General features: G+C 41.6%; 1 protein-coding gene and 1 long non-coding RNA gene across 2 annotated transcripts in view; both read left to right on the forward strand.

The window, feature by feature from the left end:
* The first annotated feature begins 699 nt into the window (after positions 1–699).
* Positions 700–6,859, forward strand: LOC145353357 (uncharacterized). Its single transcript, XR_013888688.1, has 3 exons — positions 700–750; positions 1,878–1,916; positions 6,848–6,859. It is a non-coding gene; the product is annotated as an uncharacterized LOC145353357 (long non-coding RNA).
* A 9,470-nt stretch (positions 6,860–16,329) lies between these two features.
* LOC145352879 (adhesion G-protein coupled receptor G2-like) overlaps positions 16,330–23,382 on the forward strand; it is a 36,737-nt gene continuing 29,684 nt past the window's right edge. The window contains exons 1-2 of the mRNA XM_080203183.1: positions 16,330–16,543; positions 20,346–20,393. Of these exons, the coding sequence (XP_080059309.1) occupies positions 16,330–16,543; positions 20,346–20,393 (262 nt within the window). The remainder of the gene's footprint in view (positions 16,544–20,345; positions 20,394–23,382) is intronic.

A 23,382-nucleotide genomic window follows, 5' to 3' on the forward strand; every position in this document is an offset into this window, starting at 1 on the left:
CTGCTTTGACTTCCTGGTATGCATCTCAGCCAATTTCCTGTTGAGTGATTTTGAGCAGGTTTATAAAAGGACCACTCTGCCAAATTAATCCAATGGGAGATATAGCTGGAAATCTATCACACCTGACTTAACAGCTTGTAATCTTTTTATAGGAAAATCCAGTTCCAATATGACCACCTCATCCCTCATAGGTAACTGCAAATAAGCGATTTAGAGAGTGAAATTTACATTAGTCCTTTTGGCAAACTAGGCCATAACAACTTGCTGAGTTAAAACAATTTATCCTCATCTTCTCTCTTGCACTTTTCAATAGTCCAAAAACAATCAATCAATTGCTTGTAAAAGGCCTGTCTTGTCAACAGAGGGGGAAATGGCAAATTGATATGAGTGTGTGATTGATAGGTGCGTGGAAGGATACACAGACATTCCTCTGAACATTATTGTTGGCACAACTTTATGCGGAGATCAATGACTTAGAATCAATATTAACATTTCTGAAATTAATGCTGCTGAGGCTGACTTAACTTGACAAGTGGCAGTGAAGGAATTGTCTGATCTATTAAACTCGTGAAAAATCTCTCACCATGCTATAGAATCTTTAAATAATTCAGTTGTTTCATCACCATGTGGACATTTTACAAAGTAATGTTATTGACAGGGCGTGAGGGTTGGTTGATCTGAAATTGTGATCTTTTCTTACAGCAAACAGCACTATTAGTAACAATGCATCAACTCCACAGCCCACAACAGGTATGAAAATGCACTGCTATTTCACACTTATTCCTTTTCAAGAATTTCTCCAGTTCTCTTTTGAAAGTTATACAGAATCTGCATTTACACTGTGAATTCTAACCCATATTGACTCATTGCCTTAAATGAATTTCTCTTCAGCTGTCCTGTAATTCTTTCAATTCATGCCCTCTTATGGACCTACACACCAATGGCTACAGTTTTCTATAGTGATCACCCCATTTAATATGGATAATCTCCTGCAATGAGCAAACTCTGACAGTCAAACTCAGTGTCACCTAATGACAACATTTTACAAAATTGAAGCCATCATTAATCATGGGCCCTGGCTCAGAGTAAAATAATGCTCTTGGGATATACACAATACCCGCAGAAGTGGAGGGGAGCTTGTAGTGTCAGACTGGAACAGTTATTATTTGGTATAGTTGATTTTCTTATCCACTGACATTCTCTTAAAGGCACTCTGCCATGTTAGTTCCTGAGGGCAGTGTCAATGGAAATCTACTACATCCAACCAAATTGTTTGTTATCTTTTTACAGAGGTCTCCTTTACTACTAGGACCACCACACCTGTGACAGGTAATTGTGAATAGTTATATGAGATGTTTCAAATTTTGAAAATGACCATTGTACATTTGTGAACACAGTTTGACTTTGTTAACTTGACTGCATGAATGTGCCTGAGCTGCTGCTTCCAATGCAGATTGACAAATTCAGCCCCTCTCTTCATTTGGAGGCAGCACCTCCACTAAAATGCACAATAATACATAAGGAAGATCTGGACAAACACTATTTTCCAAATCTAGTGTCTTTGTCACATACCCAGTGTCATTGGTAACAGACATGACAAAAAAACTCCGATATGGCTTTTGCAAACAAAACGATCAATCACTTAGTTTTATATTAAATGTATTGACACCAAAGAGAGAAGAAGTACATCAAGGTGTGTGTGTAGGTTGTGGATGTATAGGGTATGTGTAGTCAATAGTATGGAAATTGTCAGGGCCAGAATTTTAATTGGGAGATCATTGACTCTTAGAATATTACAATTTTTAAAATGTTTTCTCTTTATGTATATTTCAGTTCCAATATTGGTTTTAAAAGAATTGTTTGTTATCTTTTTACAGAGGTCTCCTTTACTACTAGGACCACCACACCTGTGACAGGTAATTGTGAATAGTTATATGAGATGTTTCAAATTTTGAAAATGACCATTGTACATTTGTGAACACAGTTTGACTTTGTTAACTTGACTGCATGAATGTGCCCGAGCTGCTTCTTCCAATGCAGATTGACAAATTCAACCCCTCTCTTCATTTGGAGGCAGCACCTCCACTAAAATGCACAATAATACATAAGGAAGATCTGGACAAACACTATTTTCCAAATCTAGTGTCTTTGTCACATACCCAGTGTCATTGGTAACAGACATGACAAAAAAACTCCGATATGGCTTTTGCAAACAAAACAATCAATCACTTAGTTTTATATTAAATGTATTAACACCTAAGAGAGAAGAAGTACATCAAGGTGTGTGTGTAGGTTGTGGATGTATAGGGTATGTGTAGTCAATAGTATGGAAATTGTCAGGGCCAGAATTTTAATTGGGAGATCATTGACTCTTAGAATATTACAATTTTTAAAATGTTTTCTCTTTATGTTTATTTCAGTTCCAATATTGGTTCTAAAAGAATTGTTTGTTATCTTTTTACAGAGGTCTCCTTTACTACTAGGACCACCACACCTGTGACAGGTAATTGTGAATAGTTATATGAGATGTTTCAAATTTTGAAAATGACCATTGTACATTTGTGAACACAGTTTGACTTTGTTAACTTGACTGCATGAATGTGCCTGAGCTGCTTCTTCCAATGCAGATTGACAAATTCAACCCCTCTCTTCATTTGGAGGCAGCACCTCCACTAAAATGCACAATAATACATAAGGAAGATCTGGACAAACACTATTTTCCAAATCTAGTGTCTTTGTCACATACCCAGTGTCATTGGTAACAGACATGACAAAAAAACTCCGATATGGCTTTTGCAAACAAAACAATCAATCACTTAGTTTTATGTTAAATGTATTAACACCAAAGAGAGAAGAAGTACATCAAGGTGTGTGTGTAGGTTGTGGATGTATAGGGTAGGTCTAGTCAATAGTATGGAAATTGTCAGTGGCAGAATTTTAATTGGGAGATCATTGACTCTTAGAATATTACAATTTTTAAAATGTTTTCTCTTTATGTTTATTTCAGTTCCAATATTGGTTCTAAAAGAATTGTTTGTTATCTTTTTACAGAGGTCTCCTTTACTACTAGGACCACCACACCTGTGACAGGTAATTGTGAATAGTTATATGAGATGTTTCAAATTTTGAAAATGACCATTGTACATTTGTGAACACAGTTTGACTTTGTTAACTTGACTGCATGAATGTGCCTGAGCTGCTTCTTCCAATGCAGATTGACAAATTCAACCCCTCTCTTCATTTGGAGGCAGCACCTCCACTAAAATGCACAATAATACATAAGGAAGATCTGGACAAACACTATTTTCCAAATCTAGTGTCTTTGTCACATGCCCAGTGTCATTGGTAACAGACATGACAAAAAAACTCTAGTGTCTTTGTCACATGCCCAGTGTTATTGGTAACAGACATGACAAAAAATGGCTTTTGCAAACAAAACGATCAATCACTTAGTTTTATATTAAATGTATTACCACCAAAGAGAGAAGAAGTACATCAAGGTGTGCGTGTAGGTTGTGGATGTATAGGGTATGTCTAGTCAATAGTATGGAAATTGTCAGTGGCAGAATTTTAATTGGGAGATCATTGACTCTTAGAATATTACAATTTTTAAAATGTTTTCTCTTTATGTTTATTTCAGTTCCAATATTGGTTTTAAAATAACACTCTAGATTTATTCAACTCTCGAAAATGTAACACCTTGTCATCAATTCCTTAATTAGTCCCTGTGTGATATTCTGTATACAATTTACAAAATGATGTTGTGGACAGGGGGTTGATTGTCCGATCTGAAATCCTATAGTGAACAGCACTGTTGTTAACGTGACACCTTCTGCATAGAGACTAAAAATGTGCTCATGGACCATATTAACAATGTCAGAAATCTGATGTGGCAATTGAGTAGCGAAGCGCCCCATAAAACTGTTGGCGTGATTATCATTGAATCAAAGGGGATGGAAGTAGACTATTTGGCTCATTGCATTTGTCTAACTTCAGAATTCACCAATTTCTCAGGCACTTAAATGTAAACCATAAGACCACTCGTTAAAAATAATTCCTCTTCATCTTACATCTCACGCATTCGCACTCCACCCCCATTGCCTGCAAGATGGAGAATTTGGGACTCCACCAAATATTCATTCACTGCAACAGGACAGGATATTCCCAGCTGTTAATGAGCTTGGAGAATCCAGCCCCGAGTACCTTTTCTGATTACCTGAAATCCAATCATGCTGGATACCTACCAGGATAAGAAGTCTCACAACACCAGGTTAAAGTCCAACAGGTTTATTTGGTAGCAAAAGCCACTAGCTTTCAGAGCGCCTCTCCTTCATCAGGTAAGTGGGAATTCTGTCCACAAACAGGACATTTAAAGACACAAACTCAATTTACAAAATAATGGTTGGAATGCAAGTCTTTACAGGTAATCAAGTCTTAAAGGTACAGACAATGTGAGTGGAGAGAGGGTTCCTACCAGGGTGCCAGTGGATCCAGTCTCCTGTTGTCCTTGTGTCGTAAATATCTATAATTTCCGACAATATTCAAACTCTTAGAATCAAGCTAAGCCTCAGTTAAGAGCTTCATTTCGTAATGTAGATGGTGTTGTGAAACAAGGGCCTGACCCATTAGCCATGTGTTGCACTTGTCAAAATTCACAATGTCAGCAGAAGAGGTGACCTTGCACTCGCGCTTTGGACACTTGATATACCTTAGACCTATATCCTATTGACTGATTTTGGACAGCTTTATAAACTCTGCTGGATTAACCCAATGGGAAATGTAGCTGAAAATCTACCACATCCGACCTAACTGCTTGAAATCTTTTACAGGAAGTTCTTATACAGAAGTGACCACCTCATCGGTGACAGTAACTGCGAATTAGTGATTGAGAGATTAAATGTTGAAAATGGCGGCTGTACATTAATACAAATGTCTGAAATTAGTTCTCTTTACGACTCAGGCCGTAACAACTTGATGAATTGGGCTAACTTTCCAGTCCTTTCTAGTGGCAAGGGGTCTTTCAGTCCCTCTGATGGCGACTCGCCCTGTGGCAGGGTTCTTGGCAGTGTGCTCGGCGAGAAGTGCAAAACATCATTGACATCGGTGGGACTGGATAATCATCTCACCAGTCAATGGCGAGCCAGCTCTGCTGCTGGAAAAAACACTCTGGGCGGGAGGGGATAATCTCTTCAATTTCTCTTCATCTACTCGCTAGTACATTTGCTAATTACCTTCAATCCATGTCCCATGGTTACCAAACTTTCCTCCAAGGGCTATAGTGAATAGTGACACCTTTTCCAGAGATGATAACTGCTGCAGACCATTTGCTCTTTGAGGATATGTAAAATTTAAGATACAGGACTTCTAATGCTGAAACTGAGTGCTAAAGTACACCTTGAATTTATTGATGTGATTACCATTAAATCAAAGTAGATAGAATGAGGCTTTTTGATTCATTGTCCCTGTACTGGGTCTTTGAAAGAACTATCCACCTACCGCCACTTCCCTGCTCTTTTCCTCTGTAAAGTTTGCTTTTCGAGTAGTCTATAGAATCAGTTTCTGGGGAAAATCTCGTATTAAAAATGATTTTTCCTCATCCCACAGTACACTTGCTAACTACCTTAAATCCATATTTTCTGGATACCTACCATATTGCCAGTGGATCCAGTCTCCTGTAAGCCTGTGCCCCTAATGTCCATAATTTCCTACAATGCTGAAGCTCTTGGAGTCAAACTATGCAGGAATTAAGAGCTGCATTTTGCAATATAGATGACGTTGTGAAACAAGGGCCTGAGCCCTTAGCCACGTGTTGCAGCTGTCAAAATAAACAATGTCAGCAGAAGAGGGGACCTTGCAGTAGTGGATTACACCCTCAGCTAATTTCCCGTTGACTGACTTTGGTTTATAAACAGGTCACCCTGCCAGTTTAACCCAGCTGGAAATCTTTGGGTGGCACAGTCGCACAGTGGTTGGCAGTGCTGCCTCAAACCAGTTTGATTCCCGGGTTGGGTCACTGTCTATGTGGAATTTGCACATTCTCCCCATGTCTGCGTGGGCTCCCTCTGGATGCTGTGATTTCCTCCCATAGTCCAAAGACGTGTAGTTTAGGTGAATTGGTCATGCTTAAGTTGTTCCTTAGTGTCAGGGGGACTAGCTAGGGTGCATGCATGTGGTTATGGGGATAGGGCCTGGGTGAGATTGTGGCCGGTGTGGACTCGATGGACCAAATGGCCTCCTTCTGCACTATAGGATTCTATGATCGACCACATCTGACGTAACAGCTTGTAATCGTTTTATAGGAAAATACAGTTCCAATATGACCACCTTATCTATGACAGGTAATTGCAAATTAGGTGTTTGAGAGAGTGAAATTTACAGTAATCCTTTTGGCAAACTAGGCCATAGTGACATGCTGAATAAAAATAATTTATCCTTATCGTCTCTCTCCTACTTTCAATAGTTCAAAACCATCAGTCAATTGTTTGTAAAAAGCCTGCTTTGCCACCAGAGGGAGAAATGGCAAATTGATATGAGTGTGTGATTGATGGATGTGTGGGAGGAAACACAGCCATTCCTCTGAACATTATTGTTGGCACAATTTTATGGGGAGATCAATGACTTAGAATCAATATTAACATTTCTGAAATTATTGCTGCTCAGGTAAGTTCACAAGTGGTAGTGAAGGAAAAGTCTGGATCTATTAAACTCATGAAAAATCTTGCATTTTCTTGTACAACCCTCAAGTAGTTCTGCTGTTCCATCACTGTGTGGACATTTTACAAAATAATGTTACGGACAGGGTGTGAGAGTTGATTGTCTGATCTGAAATTGTGACCTTTCCTGACAGCAAACAGCACTATTAGTGACGCTGCATCAATTGCACCGCCCACAACAGGTACGAAAAATGTGCTGTTCAAAAATATGAAGAATATAAGAATCCTGATGCTGGAACTAGGGAGTCAAACTGATGGAAGCTGTGAAATTGATTTAAGATAGAATCATGCAGGCTATTTGCTTCATGGTGTCTACAATGGGTCTTTGTAAGAGATATCCAATTAGCGGCACTGTTCTGCTTTTTCATGCTTGCCCCTTTTCAAGAGTTTCTCCAATTTTCTTTTGAAAGTTACAATAGAATCTGCATTTAGACTGTGGATTCTAACCCATATTGACTCGGTGTGTTAAATTAATTTCTCTTCAGCTCTTCTGAAATTGTTTTGATAATTTTCAATTCATGTCCATGGACCTACCCAGTAATGGCTACAGTTTTCTGTAGCGATCACTCCTTTTAATATGGATAATCCCCTGCAACGTGCAAACTCTGACAGTCAAACTCAGTGTCACCGAATGACAACATTTTACAGAATTGAAGCCATCATTAATCATGGGCCCTGGCTCAGAGTAAAGTAATGCTCTTGGGGGGATACACACAATACCAGCAGAAGTGGAGGGGAGCTTGTAGTGTCAGACTGGAACAATTATTATTTGGTTCAGTTGATTTTCTTATCCACTGACATTCTTTTAAAGGGCACTCTGTCATGTTAGTTCCAGAAAGCAGCATCAATGAAAATCTACGACATACAATCAAAATTTTTGTTCTCTTTTTACAGGGACCTCCTCTTCCACTAGGACCACCACACCTCTGGCAGGTAATTGTAAATAGCTATGAGATGATTCAAATTTTGAAAATGACCATTGTACATTTGTGCATGAGTGGCATGGTGGCACAGTAGTTAGCACTGCTGCCTCGCAGCGCCACAGTGCCAGGTTCAAATCTGATCTCTGGATCACTGTCTGTGTGGAGTGTGGAGTTTGCACTTTGCAGTATCTGTGTGGGTTTCCTCCAGGTGCTCCTGTTTCCTCCAACAGTCCAAACATGTGCGGGTTAAGTTGATTGGCCATGATAAATTGACCCTAGTGTCAGCAGGATTAGCAGAGTAAATGTGTGGGATTACAGGAATATGGCCTGGGTGGGATTGTAGTCAGTACAGACTTAATGGGCTGAATGGCCTCCTTCTGTACTGTAGGGATTCTACGATTTGTGAACAAAGTTTGACTTTGTCAACTTGACTTTATAAATGTACCTGAGCTGCTTCTCCCTAATGTAGATTGACAAATTCAGCCCCTCTGTTCTGCACCTCCTATAATATGCACAATAATACACAAGGGAGGTCTGGACAAACAGTATTTTCCAAATCTAGTGCCTTGTTACAAGTCCAATGTCACTGGTACTAGAAACTGCATAAAAAGTCAACATAGTTTTTAAGCACAAAGTTTTAAATGAAATGTATTACCACCAAAGGGAGAAAAAGTGCATCAAAATGTGTGTGTAGGTTTTAGATGTTTTGGGGACACTCAGAGTAAATTCCTCTGGAAATTGTTAGTGGCAGAATTTTAATGGGGAGATCTTTTTTTGATTTGATTTGATTTATTGTTGTCACATGTATTAACATACAGTGAAAAATATTGTTTTTTGTGCGCTATACAGACAAAGTTCATAGAGAAGGAAATGAGAGAGTGCAGAATGTAGTGTTGCAGTCATAGCTAGGGTGTAGACAAAGATCAACTTAATGCAAGGTAAGTTCATTCAAAAGTCTGACAGCAGCAGGGAAGAAGCTGTTCTGGAACCAGTTGGTATGTGACCTCAGACTTTTGTATCCTTTTCCCAAAGGAAGAAGATGGAAGAGAGAATGTCCAGGGTGCTTGGGGTCATTAATAACGCTGGCTGCATTGCCGAGGCAGCAGGAAGTGTAGACAGAGGCAACGGATGGGAAGTTGGTTTGGATGATGGATTGGGCTGCATTCACGACCTTTGTAGGTTCTTGCAGTCTTGGGCAGAGCAGGAGCCATACCAAGCTATGATATCTATAGCGCATCTGTAAGAGTTAGTGAGAGTCATAGCTGACATGCCAAATTTCCTCACTCTTCTGAGAAAGTAGAGGCCTTGGTGGGCTTTCTTAAATATAGTGTCGGTATGGGGGGACCAGGACAGGTTGTTGATGATCTGGATACCTAAAAACCTGAAGCTCTCGACCCTTTCTACATTGTCCCCATTGATGTAGACACTTCCTGAAGTCGATGACAATCTCTTTCATTTTGTTGACACTGGGGGAGAGTTGTTGTAGCCACATCAGTTCACCAGATTCTCTATCTCATTCCTGTACTCTGTCTCGTCATTGTTTGAGATCCAACCCACTATGGTGGTGTCGTCAGCAAACTTGAAAATCAAATTGGAGGGGAACCTGGTTGCACAGTCATAGGTGTACAAGGAATGGAGAATTTGGTACTCAGTGAAATCTCTGTTCACTACAGTGGGACAGGAGATTCTCAGCTTTGAGCAAAGTCAGAGAAACCTGTTGCTAAATACATTAAATCCTTTCACTCTGGATACTGTAAGAAGTCTCACAGGTTAAAGTCCAACAGGTTTATTTGGTAGCAAAAGCCGTGTCCCATGTAGCCATAGGCGTTCGATTCATCGATCGACAGTTCCAAGGTGCCACAGCAAAAAACTGTACCGACTTCCTCAGAAGACAAACACAGGACGTGGTGGACAGAGTACCCTTTGTCGTCCAGTACTTCCCTGGAGCGGAGAAGCTACGACATCTTCTCCGGAGCCTTCAACATGTCATTGACAAAGACAAACATCTCACCAGGCCATCCCCACGCTCCCACTTCTTGCCTTCAAACAACTGCACAACCTCAAACAGACCATTGTCCACAGCAAACTACCCAGCCTTCAGGAAAACAGTGACCACGACACCACACAATCCTACCTCTGCAAGATGTGCCATTTTATCAATCCAGATACCACCATTTCACTTGAGAACACCATCCCACCAGGTACACAGAACATATTCTTGCAACTCTGCCAACGTTGTCTACCTGATACGCTGCAGGAAAGGGTGTCCTGAGGCATGGTACACTGGGGAGACAATGCAGACGCTACGACAACGGATGAATTAACACTGCTCGATAATCAGCAGGCAAGACTGTTCTCTTCCTGTTGGGGACTTCAGCGGTCATAGGCATTCGGCCTCTGATCTTCAGGTAAGCGTTCTCCAAGGCAGCCCTCACAACACACGACAGCGCAGAGTCGCTGAGCAGAGACTGATAGCCAAGTTCCGCACACGAGGACGGTCTCAACAGGGATCTTGGGTTCATGTCGCACTATCTGTAACCCCCACGACTTGCCTGGACTTACAAAATCTCACTAACTGTTCTGTCTGGAGACAGTACACATCTCTTTCACCTGTGATTAACCCTCTCTCCACTCACATTGTCTGTAAACTTTAAGACTTGATTAGCTGTAAAGACTCACATTCCAACCATTATCTTGTAAATTGAGTTTGTGTCTTTATATGTCCTGTTTGTGAACAGAACTTCCACTTAGCTGGATACAGCGAAGATACAGCGCTCCAAAAGCTAGTGGCTTTTGCTACCAAGTGTACTTATTGGACTTTAACCTGATGTTGTGAGACTTCTTACTGTGCTAACTCCAGTCCAACACCGGCATCTCCACCCAGGGGCCCAGTCTCCTATCATCCTGTGACACACATGTCTATAATTTCATACAATATTCAATCTCTCAAAGTCAATCTATGCATCAATTAAGAGCTGCATTTTGCAACATAGATGGTGTTATTAAATAAGGTCCCGACCCATGAGCTATGTATTGCACTAGTCAAAATTCACAATGTCAGCTGGAGAGGGGACCTTGCAGTAATGCACTGACCTCCTGGTATATACCACATCCATTTTCCTATTGACCTACTTTGGGCGGCTTTATAAAAACGGCCACTCTACTAGATTACCCAATGGGAGACAAAGCTGGAAATCCATCACATTCAACCTAACCACTTGTAATCTTTTTATGGGAAATTCCTTCACCAGTGTGACCATCTCTTCCATGACAGGTAACTGTAAATAGCTGATTGAGAGGTTAAAATGCTGAAAATGGCAGCAGTATATTAATTCAAATTCTGAACATATCTCTCTTTGCAACCCAAGCAATAACAACTTGCTGTGTTGGGCTAAAATTGCCAGCTCTGCCTGGCGGTGCCACCTTACAGTCCAAATAATGGTGACCCCCATCCTCACATCTGTGGCAGGGTTCCTGGCAGCATGGCCAGCAAACAATGCAAAATGCCACTAACGTCGGCAGGAATGGAAAATCCTGCCACCAGCCTATTGTGAGACATTTCTTCTGCTGGAAATCACACTGCAGAGGGGACTAGATATTCTCACCCAATTCCTTGTCATCTACTCTCTAGTACATTTGCAAATTACCTTCAATCCATGTCCCATGGTTACCAATCTTTCCTCCAAGTGGCATAGTGAATAGTACTGTTGTTAGTGTGACATCTTCCCCAGAGATGATAACAGGTGCTCTTTGAGAATAAATGAAATATAAGAAATAGGACTTCTAATGCTGAAACTGAGTGCTTAAACATCCCTAGGAAGCTGGTAATGTGATTATCATTGAATCAAAGTGGATTTAATGAGGCTTTTTTGACTCATTGTACCTGCGCTGAGTCTTTGAAAGAGTGATCCACTTAATCCCACTCCCCTGCTCTTTTTCTCTGTAAAGTTCGCTTTTCAAGTAGACTGTTACAATAGAATTAGCTTCCGCCAATTTATCACACGCTGCAGTCGAAAGCATGAGACTCTCCAGTCTCCTCATCTTATCTCAAGTGTGCTTAGTAATTACACTAAATCCATTGACTCTGAGTGCCCATCATCACACCAGTGGGTTCTGCTTTATGTAGGCCTGTGCCCCTGATGTCTATAATTTCCGACAATATTGATGCTCCAAGAAGCAATTAAAAGCTGTATTTTGCAACACAGATGGTGTTCTGAAATACTGGCCTGACTCATTATGTGGAGATGGGGTTATGTTAGACTGCGGCAGGCACAGTAAGAAGTCTCACAACACCAGGTTAAAGTTCAATAGGTTTATTTGGCACTAGCTTTTGGAGTCACAGGGTCCTTCATCAGGTGAGTGAGGACTTGTGTTCACAAACAGGTCATATACAGACACAAACTCAATTTACAAGATAATGGTTGGAATGCGAGTCTTTACAGGTAACCAAGTCTTAAAGGTACAGACAATGTGAGTAGGGAGAGGGTTAAGCACAGGGTAAAGAGATGTGAATTGTCTCCAGCCAGGACAGTTAGTGAGATTTTGCAAGCCCAGGCAAGTTGTGGGGGTTACGGTTAGCGTGACATGAACCCAAGATCCTGGTTGAGACTGTCCTCATGAGTGCAGAACTTGGCTATCAGTTTCTGTGCAGCGACTCTGCACTGCTGTGCGTCGTGAAGGACACCTTGGCGGACACTTACCTGAAGATCTTCCCAACAGAAAGAGAACACTCCGGGCTGGTGTTTATTGGGCGGTGTTCATTCATCCATTGTCATAGCATCTGCATTGCCTCCTTAATGTACCATGCCTCAGGACATCCTTTCCTGCAGCATATCAGATAGACAACATTGGTCGAGTACAAGCATATGTACCGTGTACCTGGTGGATGGAGATCTGACGTGAGATGATGGCATCCAGGTCGATGATCCGGCATGTCTTGCAGAGGTTGATGTGGCAGGGTTGTGTGGTGTTGTGGTCACTGTTCTCCTGAAGGCTGAGTTTGCTGCGAACAATGGTCTGTTTGAGCTTGTGCAATTGTTTGAAGGCAAGAAGTGGAGGTGTGGGAATGGCCTTGGCGAGATGTTCATCTTCATCGATGACATGTTGAAGGCTCTGGAAAAGATGTCATAGCTTTTCCACTCCAGGGAAGTACTGGACGACAAAGGGTACTCTGTCCGCCATGTCCCGTGTTCGTCTCCTGAGGAGGTCGGTGTGATTTTTCACTGTGGCATGTCAGAACTGTCGATTGACGAGTCGAGCACCATACCCTGTTCTTATGAGGGCGTCTTTCAGCGTCTGTAGGTGTCTGTTGCGAACCTCCTCATCTGAGCAGATCCTCTATATATGGAGAGCTTGTCCATAGGGGATGGCTTCTTTAACCTGTTTCGGGTGGAAGCTGGAGAAGTGGAGCATTGTGACGTTATCTGTGGGCTTGCAGTACAGTGAGATGCTGAGCTGGCCATCTTTGATGGAGGTGCATGTGTCCAAGAATGCAACCGATTCTGGAGAGTAGTCCATGGTGAGTCTGATGGTGGGATGGAACTTGTTGATGTCATCATATAGTTGTTTCAAAAGATTGTTCACCATGAGTCCAAAAGAAGAAAATGTCATTGATGTAGCTAGTGTTTAGCATTGGTGAAGAAGTCTTGTTTGAACCTATGCATAAAGATGTTGGCTTTTTGAGATGTGAATTTCGTCCCCATGGCTGTTCTGTGTGTCTGGATGAAGAACTGGTTGTTGTCAGTGGTCCAGGATGAAACAGATGAGTTGTAGAATTGTATCTGGAGACTGGCAGTTGTCGGCATTGAGTACTGAGGCAGTTGCAGCAATGCCATCGTTGTGGGGAATGTTGGTGTAGAGCACCGAGACATCCATTGTGATGAGGAGTGTCCCTGGTTCAACTGCTCCATGTGTGTTGAGTTTCTGTAGGAAGTCCGTCGTATCATGACAGACACTGAGGGTTCTTTGTACAATAGGTTTCAGGATGACCGTGACATAGCTGGAGAGGTTCTCACACAGGGTCCCATTGCCTGATACGATGGGACAGCTGGGTGTGTATCTTTGGGAGGCAGTAGAGATCTCTAACGCCAGGAGTATGTGGGATGAGAGCACGGAGGGTGCTCTGAAGGTCTGGATCAAAGGTCTTGATCAGTGTAATGAGTTGACGGGTGTGTTCTTTGGTTGGGTCTGTGGGTGTAGTGCTCCTCGTTGTTCAGTTGTCAGTACACTTCTTTGCAGTAAACCGTTCTGTTCAGTATGACAGTGGCCCCTCCTTTGTCTGCTGGTTTGATGACAATGTTGTGGTTGCTCTTGAGAGTGTGGATGGAGTTGCATTGTGCTTGGGTGACATCCGGGGCTGTCTTGTGAGCGCGGCTAATGAATCTGGCATTGATGCACCTCCGATGGCTTGGGCATACATGTCGAGTTGAGGGCAGCGGCCTTCCAGAGGAGTCCAATTCGACTTTTTCCTCTTCGGTTGCTGTACTCCAGATCCCTCTTTAATCTGTTGAACTTTAACCTGGTGTTGTGAGACTTCTTGCTGACTCATTAGCCATGTGTTGCACTCGCCATATTCAAAATGTCAGCAGAAGAATTGACCTTGCAGTAATGCGTTGGCCACCTGGTATACACCTCAGCCAATTTCCTATTGACTGACTTTGGGTAGGTTTATAAAAGGGTCATGTTGCCGGATTAACCCAATGGGCAATGTAACTGGAAATCTACCACTCCGACCTAACCACATGTAATTTTTTTTTTACAGGGAATTACTTTACCAATGTGACCACCTCACCGATGACAGGTAACTGCAAATAGGTGTTTGTGGGAGTAGATTTACTTTAGTTCTCTTTGTAATTCAATTTGCTGAGTGAAAACATTTTCTTCTCATCTCCCCTCTAGCAGTTTTGCTAATTATCTTCAATCCATATCGCAAGATTAGCAACTTTCTGTCCAGTGGCTACATTTTGCTTCAGACCAATGGTCACCACAATGCTTATAATGTGTGAAAATACTTCCATCCTTATAATCAAGCTTGATGTCAAGTAAAATTGCATTTGGTGTTGTTGATGATGTTAGGAAACTACTGATCTGGGCCATTAGCTACATGTATTAGACTTGAGGATAATTGCAATTTCAGCCAAGCTGACCAGATTGCCGTGTCAGATTAGTACCTCGGACAACTCTTTTTTAATCAACTATCAGTGAGCTTGTTCTTCTAAAAGGCCACTCCACCAGCTTGTTTCAAAAGAGGTGAAAGTGAAATTCTAGCACAGGAACCTTTCTGCTTGTCATCATTTTACAGGAACTTTTTTTTGCCCACGCTACCACCTGACCAATTCAATGGCACTTAATTTCAGATCTGAAATGGAGAGCCATAGATTAATCATTTTTATTTGCATGGCTCTATGAATGCCTTTGCACTTTTCACTTTTTCACTTGTGCAGGCAGCATAGTGGCATAATGGTTAGCACTGCTGCCTCACAGTGCCAGGGACCTGGGTTCAGTTTCTGGCATGACTCACTGTCTGTGTGGAGTTCTCCTCATGTCTGTGTGAGTTTCCTCCCACAGACATGCTGGTTAGGTGCATCGATGATGCTAAATTCTCCCTCAGTTTACCAGAACAGGTGCCGGAGTGCGGCGACTAGGGAATTTTCACAGTAACTTCACTTCAGCGTTAATGTAAGTCTATTTGTGACACTAATAAATAAACTTTAAAACTTAAACTTTTGGGATGGCAGTGGACACATTCCTGCCATCTCCCACAGCCCTGATGCCAGATTACACTCAAATGAGCATTGATTGGCATAACGCGGGATCTCTGCCTCTCATAAGAACATAAGAAATAGGAGCAGGAGTAGGCCATCTGGCCCTTCGAGCCTGCCCCGCCATTCAATAAGATCATGGCTGATCTGTCATGGCTCAGTTCCACATTCCCGCCCTCTCCCCATAACCCTTAATCCCCTCGCTTATCAAAAACCCATCAACCTGCGTCTTAAAAATATTTAGCGAGGTAGCCTCCACCACTTCAACGGGCAGAGAATTCCAGAGATTCACCACCCTTTGAGTGAAGAAGTTCTTCCTCAACTCCGTTCTAAACCGCCCCCCCTTTATCTTGAGGCTGTGCCCCCTAGTCCTACTGTCCTTTCTGAGCGGGAAGAGTCTCTCCACCTCTATCCTATCCATCCCATTCATCATCTTATACGTCTCAATGAGATCTCCCCTCATTCTTCTAAACTCTAACGAGTACAAGCCTAGTTTATTCAGCCTCTCCTCATAGCTCAACCCCCTCAACTCCGGCATCAGCCTAGTAAACCTCCTCTGCACTCCCTCCAAGGCCAAAATATCCTTGCGTAAGTACGGCGCCCAAAACTGCACACAATACTCCAGCTGCGGCCTCACCAATGCCCTATACAGCTGCAGCAAGACCTCCCTACTTTTATATTCAATCTCCCACATTGGAGAGTTGCCGGCCAATCTGATTGGTGGGCAGATCTCCAGTCATTCCTGACACAGCGCTTCAATGGCCGGAAGAAGAACTGCAAGTAGCTGCCTGTCAATAACTCCTGGGAACTGGAGGGCAGGCAAGTGACAGTGGTCCCAGAGCAGAAAAGGTAGTGAATGCCTGAAGGAACGCCAGTGATGTGATAGGATTCTCAGGGAATAGAACCAGTGGGGTGAGATAGCTGGAGATAACCATGCCTGAAGAGCCTGAAAACCTGTCTGAGACCCAGAAGTGTTTATTTATGCATTACGCACCTAGACCATCCCCACCGAGTTGTCATCTAATAATTCAGGTTGGATTGGACATTGTTACTTGGACAATTTTAATGGATGAGATTAATGCTACAATCCCTGTTGATGTTATACCTGAACAAGAAGGTTCCAGAATGAACCTCTGGTCCAAAGACTGTAACTTGTATTCTTTTCCATAAAACATTGAGGAAGGGTGTCACAGGACCACTAATTAGTTTTAACAACAGGATAAAGGTTTATTATACATGGAAAAATTGAATTATATTATAATAATCCTTTACTCCCCCTTAGCTTAACAAATATACATTGATTTTAAGATTAATATGGATTAAAAAGTACATCTTAAGCTACAATGGTCTCGTTAACACAAAGTCCCTTTTAAGATGATTGTGGTCAAATACACTCTTCATTCTGAACCCCAAGTGACTGTCTGTGGATGCCTCCTCAGAATCCCCAGATGATTGTCACATGAAGGTTTCCAAACTCTGCTCCCCAAAAACACACTTAACAATCTCCTTTCACAATAATACTTTCCATCAGTGGTTTGTATTCTGAAATCCAGATCAGGTTTTCCAAATGACTCTTTTCAACAAACCTTCCACTCCACTTTTAGCAGTGAATCTTGTCCAGGTTTTACATCGAAACCTTTAGGATTTCTTTGTCTTGACTGTTGTACAAACTATTCACAACTGCTTTAAATCTCGATTCCCAGACTCTATTAAAATGGCATTAAATGTTTGATTTATCTCTGAAGTGTGCAATCTCGCACTTCATCTGGTTACTGCACTTTTCTCTTTACTGCAGAAACCTTAGTTTACTGTCCCTTGAGTTCTTCCAAAAATACCTTGGTGTCTGTTCTCTTAACTTCAGTCAACTTACAAAATTAGTTCTGTCCCAATTCACAAGTTATCTGAACTGTAACTCGTTCCTTAGGCAACCTGCTTCTTTACAGCTCCCTTGTCCCGTCCAGCTTCTCCTGGCAGTGTTGAAGATGTTCATTCCCCAACTACAAACAAATTCAGCTCAAGAAAGAACAGAAAACATTCCTGTTTTGTATTAATATTTATACTTGGTAGTTGCTCCAAACACTATATTAATAGATTCAGGTATTCACCAGATGTGATGTTACATATTGCTGCAGAGTGAAGAAGCAGCTGTGTAGTGAACCCCACCATGTAAATAAAGCTCTATTATTTTAACCAACCATGCTTCCTAGAATCAATCCTCCAATATACAATACTTTGTACCTTAAAAGGGTCTCCAGTTGCGAAACAACAGCCATATGCATTTGGCTTTTATTTATTTGTCATGCTGTAGCCCTCTCTAAGCAGAGTAGAATCGGAGCTTATAAGATTCATAAGAAATAGGAGCAGGAGTAGGCCATCTAGCCCTTCGAGCCTGCCCCGCCATTCAATAAGATCATGGCTGATCTGTCGTGGCTCAGTTCCACTTTCCCGCCCTCTCCCCATAACCCTTAATCCCCTCTCTTATCAAGAACCCATCAACCCGCTTCTTAAAAATATTTAGCGAGGCAGCCTCCACCACTTCAACGGGCAGAGAATTCCAGAGATTCACCACCCTTTGAGTGAAGAAGTTCCTCCTCAACTCCGTTCTAAACCGCCTCCCCTTTATCTTGAGGCTTTATCTTGAGCTTGAATTGGAACAAATCCTCGCACGTACAAACATCTTTATCCAGCACGAATTTAACTACAAGTTTTACCCTTCCAGGCACAGAAACACAAAATTAAAACTATACATTATTTCTAATTTTTACACGTACAAATGTAAATCCTTTAAAACGACACTTATTTCTCTAACATTAATGACTGAGAACAATTATTAATAGTACAAAATATTTTTCTGTTTGGACTGAATTAAAATAAAATATGGATTTCATACAACAAAAGGTCTAAGTTTTAATGCGAATAAGTGTTGCTTCCAATCAGCACTGACAAACTTAGTTGCAGAGACTGTTACAGAGAATCGTTTGTATCTACAAAATTCTTGAAACATTAAACATTATACAATATAACCCTCAAGTACCTCTTTTTGTGAAAATAATTGACATATGCCATGGTCTGTGGACAATTTTCTTGCTTGTCTAATTTGAAATCACATACTTGCCTTTCAGCAAATACTACTGCTCATGGGACATCCACTCCGCAGAACACGACAGGTATTGAAAATGTGCTCCTTGGAAATCTTAAGAATGTAAAGAGCCTGTTGTTGAGCTTGTGCCATTCACTTCTACAGGGACTCCTGATATGTTTTATCAGTGAACTATATAGAAATGGAGTCTGTTGATTGTGTTGTGCAGCTTCTTTGAAAAAGCTATTCAGTCATTCCCACTTTTCTGCTCTTTCTACATAGAAAAATCACTCCTTTTCAAGTACATTTCCTTTTGACGACCGGTGTTGGAACTGCTTGCACCAACTCAACGTGTTGTGCATTTCAGACCACATCACATTTTCCAAATAGAACATGTCATTTCTGAGATTCTGCTCGTTCACTTCAGTTGTTGAAAGCCAGGGTGGAATGATGGATGCATTAAGAAAGTGCCATGTTGACTTTGGATGGCCCTAAATGAAGTAGATGGCGGTCACAGCTTTGATTGTCTCTAATTCCCTACAATAATCGAGCTCTTACAGTCAAGCCTGGTGTCAGTTAGTAACTACGTTTTGCAACATTGACAGGATCATGGCCGAGTCCCTCAATTACATCAGTCAGTACCCGGAGTTAATTTAGCACTTCAGTGGAGGGAAGGAGTTTGTGGCTTGGAGGCATAGTGGTTAGCACTGCTGCCTCATAGCACCAGGGACCCGGATTCAATTCCCAGCTTGGGTCACTGTCTGTGTGGAGTTTGCAAGTTCTCCCTGTTTCTGCATGGATTTCCTCCAGGTGTTCTGGTTTTCTCGCACAGCCCAAAAGACGTGCTGGTTAGGTGAATTGGCCATGCTAAATTCCTCTTCAATGTATCCAAACAGATGCCGGAGTATGGTGACTAGAGAATTTTCACAGTAACTTCATTTCAGTAAGCCTATTCGTGACACTAATAAATAAACTTTAAACTAGACTGGCTCCTTTAAGCACCTCAGTTGGTTTTCTTATCCATTGACTTATAAAAGGCTATCCTGCCAGATTAGTCCGGTTGGTTGCCAAGGTGGAAACCTACCACATCCAAGCTAACCTTTCTCCACACTTGTCAGGCATTAACAAATATGTATTTGAGAGATTAAAAATTTCAAAGTGATAGCTGTACATGAATGAACAAATTTGATTTTTGTTTACATGACTGAACAAATGGTGCTCCATCTCACATCAACAAATTCTGCTCCTCTGTCCTCTTGCCTTTAAGGTGCAAAATGATGCAGAGAAGGGGGTGGGGAGGGGACTGATAATAGACAGATCCAATTATCTGGTTACATGATTTTTCCACTCTGCAATCTCGGAAAAAACCTCTTTCGAACACAAAACAAGTCAGTCAACTTCTTGTAAATGGTATGCACTGGTATCAGGGAGAGAAGTAGTGCATCAAAGTGAGTGCATTCTGTGTCGATGTGTGGAAGGGATAAACAACTATTCCTCTGAACATTATCAATGGCACATTATTAATGGACAGATCAACAACTTAGAATTAATAGAAAAATCCCTGAGGTTTGTTCTGTTTGGGATGAATTCAATACCAAAGTGGACAATAAAATGTTTGGTTTGACTGGGAATAGTTGTTGCTTCCATTCACTACAGACAAGGCTGTAAACTTATTGCAGAAACCGTTGGAGGGAGTAGTCTGGATCAATAAATTCATGAAAAGTTGAAGATTTTCCAATATATTCCTTAAGTCGTGCCTTTTCTGAACACATTTCACCAATGCCAGAATATTTGGACATTTTACAAAGATGTGTCACAGACAGGGTGTGAAGTTGTTAGTTTAATCTGTCATTTTGTACTTTCCTTACAGCGAATGTGACAATTATTCCTGCAACATCCACTCCACAGATCACAACAGGTAATAAAAATATGCATTTTGAATACATTAAGACTGCAAGAAGCCAGATGAAAATATTGTGTTAACAAACATCAGACACAGCTGGCGTGATTTAGCAAGTGTAATATGTCTGTGGAGACAGAGTCCCTTCACCAAGATCCTTTCATTTACAATTCGAACAGCAGTACATGGAGTGCTATCTGTTAGCTGTCTATCTCCGGGGGTGTCAGAGGAACTGACACTCCCGGCTAGGTACAAGCAAATACTCTCTGATGAGCCCATCAATTGGATTTTTAATCAGGGAGATCTTTTTGTGAGATCCTTAATCAGAGAATTCTGTGCCCGTTGGGCACCACTGGGACTGGGGTGCATTACTGACCCCTTTAATCACATTTTGATTTGATGGTTTAAGTTTCCTTTCCATTTTGTTTTTTGTTTTCAGGCAGCTCCCCTTTTAGGGAGCTGCCCTTGTTGAATTGTCCCGAAGTTAACTTGATTTTGTTTATTTGGTTGGACACAAAGAGATGTCCTTAATCGGGGAGTCCATAGTCCAATAGGCCAACGTCAATGGCCTGATTGAAGTCATTGTAGCAAAAGTCATTCGGGACAGAATGAAGCTTGTCAGCTCATCATGCCTGTGCGAGCTTTTTAAAAGCTTTTTTGGAAGAAGGAAGAACTTAATGTTTTATTCATTATTTCTTGTCAAATGATGATAGTTCTGTTCAACATGTACTGCTGTTAAGGAAAATCAATTCACTTTTACATGGGCAAGATTCTGGCGGTATTGTCTATATTCGGGGTATATGTTTTTAGTTGTGAACAAATATGCACCCCAACTTGTTAAATTTCAGATATTGTGGGTGCTGTTGTAGTTGTTTTGTTGGGAAGTTATGTACATGCACTATTTTGCACTTTAATGTATATGTTGTTCTTTTAAGTGGGGAGGAAGTGTAGTGGGTCCACTGTTTTTTGTCATTTATACTAATGATTTGGATGAGAATATAGGAGGCAGGGTTAGTAAGTTTGCACATGACACCAAGATTGGTGGCGTAGTGGACAGTGAAGAAAGTTATCTCCGATTGCAAACAGGATCTTGATCAATTGGGCCAGTGGGCTGACGAATGGCAGATGAAGTTTCAAAGCTAAACATTGTGTTATAATGGCCCTTCTGCTGCCCTCTCTGTGAGGTATAAATAAATTATGTTCAATAATAGCTGCTTACAGTGAATGCATATAGTCATATGGTGAGTTTCTCACAGTATAATACATAAACACAACTGTCAAACTTTGGCTAATAAGTGCCAAGTAGTATTTGTGCCACACAATAACCATCTCCAGCAAAAGAGCATCTAACCATAGTCACGGGTGACGTGCCTGAAGATTGAAGGGTGGAAAATGTTGTGCCTTTGTTTAAAAAGAGCTGCAGGGAAAAGCCTGGGAACTACAAGCCAGAAAGCCTCACATCTGTGGTGGGTAGGTTGTTGGAAGGTATTTTGAGAGACAGGGTCTACAGGTATTTAGAGATGCAAAGGACTGATTAGGGACAGTGAGCATGGCTTTGTGAGTGGAAAATCATGTCTCACAAATTTGGTTGAGTTTTTTGAAGAAGTAACCAAGAAGGTAGATGAGATGTTGTCTACATAGACTTTAGCAAGGCCTTTGACAAGCTACCACATGGTAGGTTTTTGCATAAGGTTAAATCTCACGGGATCCAGAGTGAGGTATCTAAATGGATACAAAATTGGCTTCTTGACTGAAGCCGGAGGATGGTTGTAGACAGTTGTTTTTCAAACTGGAGGCCTGTGACCAGCAATGTGCCTCAGGGAGCAGTGCTGGGTCCATTTTTTTTGTCATTTATACTAATGATTTTGATGGGAATATAGGAGGCATGGTTAGAAAGTTTGCTGACGACGCCAAGGTTGGTGGCATAGTGGACAGTGAAGAAAGTTAACTCCGATTACAACTGGATCTTGATCAATTGGGCCAGTGGGCTGACAAATGGCAGATGGAGTTTAATTTAGATAAATGCGAGGTGATGCATTTTGGTAGATTGAAGCAGGGCAGGACTTACTCAGTTAATGGTAGGGCACTGGGGGGAGTTACAGAACAAAGAGATCTAGGGTTACGTGTTCATAGCTCCTAGAAAGTGGAGTCACAGGTGGACAGAGTGGTGAAGAAGGCGTTCAGCATGCTTGGTTTCATTGGTCAGAACACTGAATACAGGAGTTGGGACATCCTGTTGCAGCTGTACAAGACATTGGTAAGGCCACACTTAGAAAGGATATTATTAAACTAGAAAGAATGCAGAAAAGATTTACTAGGATGTTACCGGGACTGGATGGTTTGAACTATGTGGAGAATCTGGATAGACTGGGACGTTTTTCCTCTGGAGCGTAGAAGGTTGAGGGTGATCCTATCGAGGTCTATAAAATAATGAGGGGCATAGACAAGGTAGATGGTCAATATCTTTTCCCAAAGGTAGGGGAGTCTAAAACTAGAGGGCATAGGTTTAACATGAGAGGGGAGAGATGCAAAAGTATCCAGACCGGCAATTTTTTCACACAGAGGGTGGTGTGTCTGGAACAAGCTGCCAGAGATAATAGTAGACAATTTTCTCCTTTAAAATTGTCTCCTTTAAAAAGCATTTAGACAGTTACATGGGTAAGATAGACATAGCGGAATATGGGCCAAATGCAGACAATTGGGATTAGCACGGACAAGTTGGGTTGAGGGGCCTGTTTCCATGCTATAAATCTCTATGACTCTGACTCCTTGCCATTCCACGGCATTGCCATCACTGAATCCCTCAACATTAATATCTTGGAAGTTATTGGTGACTAAAAACTCAGCTGGACAAGTCATATGAATACTGAGGCTACAAGAGAAGGTTAGAGGTTGGGAATCCTGCCGAGATGACTCACCTCCTGTCTCCCCAGAGCCTGGCCACCATCCACAAGACACAGGTCAGGAGTATAAACCCTCCACTTGCCTGAATGACTGCATTTCCAAC

The sequence above is a fragment of the Carcharhinus amblyrhynchos genome, chromosome 15 (genome assembly GCF_965287045.1).
Source record: "Carcharhinus amblyrhynchos chromosome 15, sCarAmb.v2.hapA, whole genome shotgun sequence".
Lineage (NCBI taxonomy): Eukaryota > Metazoa > Chordata > Chondrichthyes > Carcharhiniformes > Carcharhinidae > Carcharhinus > Carcharhinus amblyrhynchos.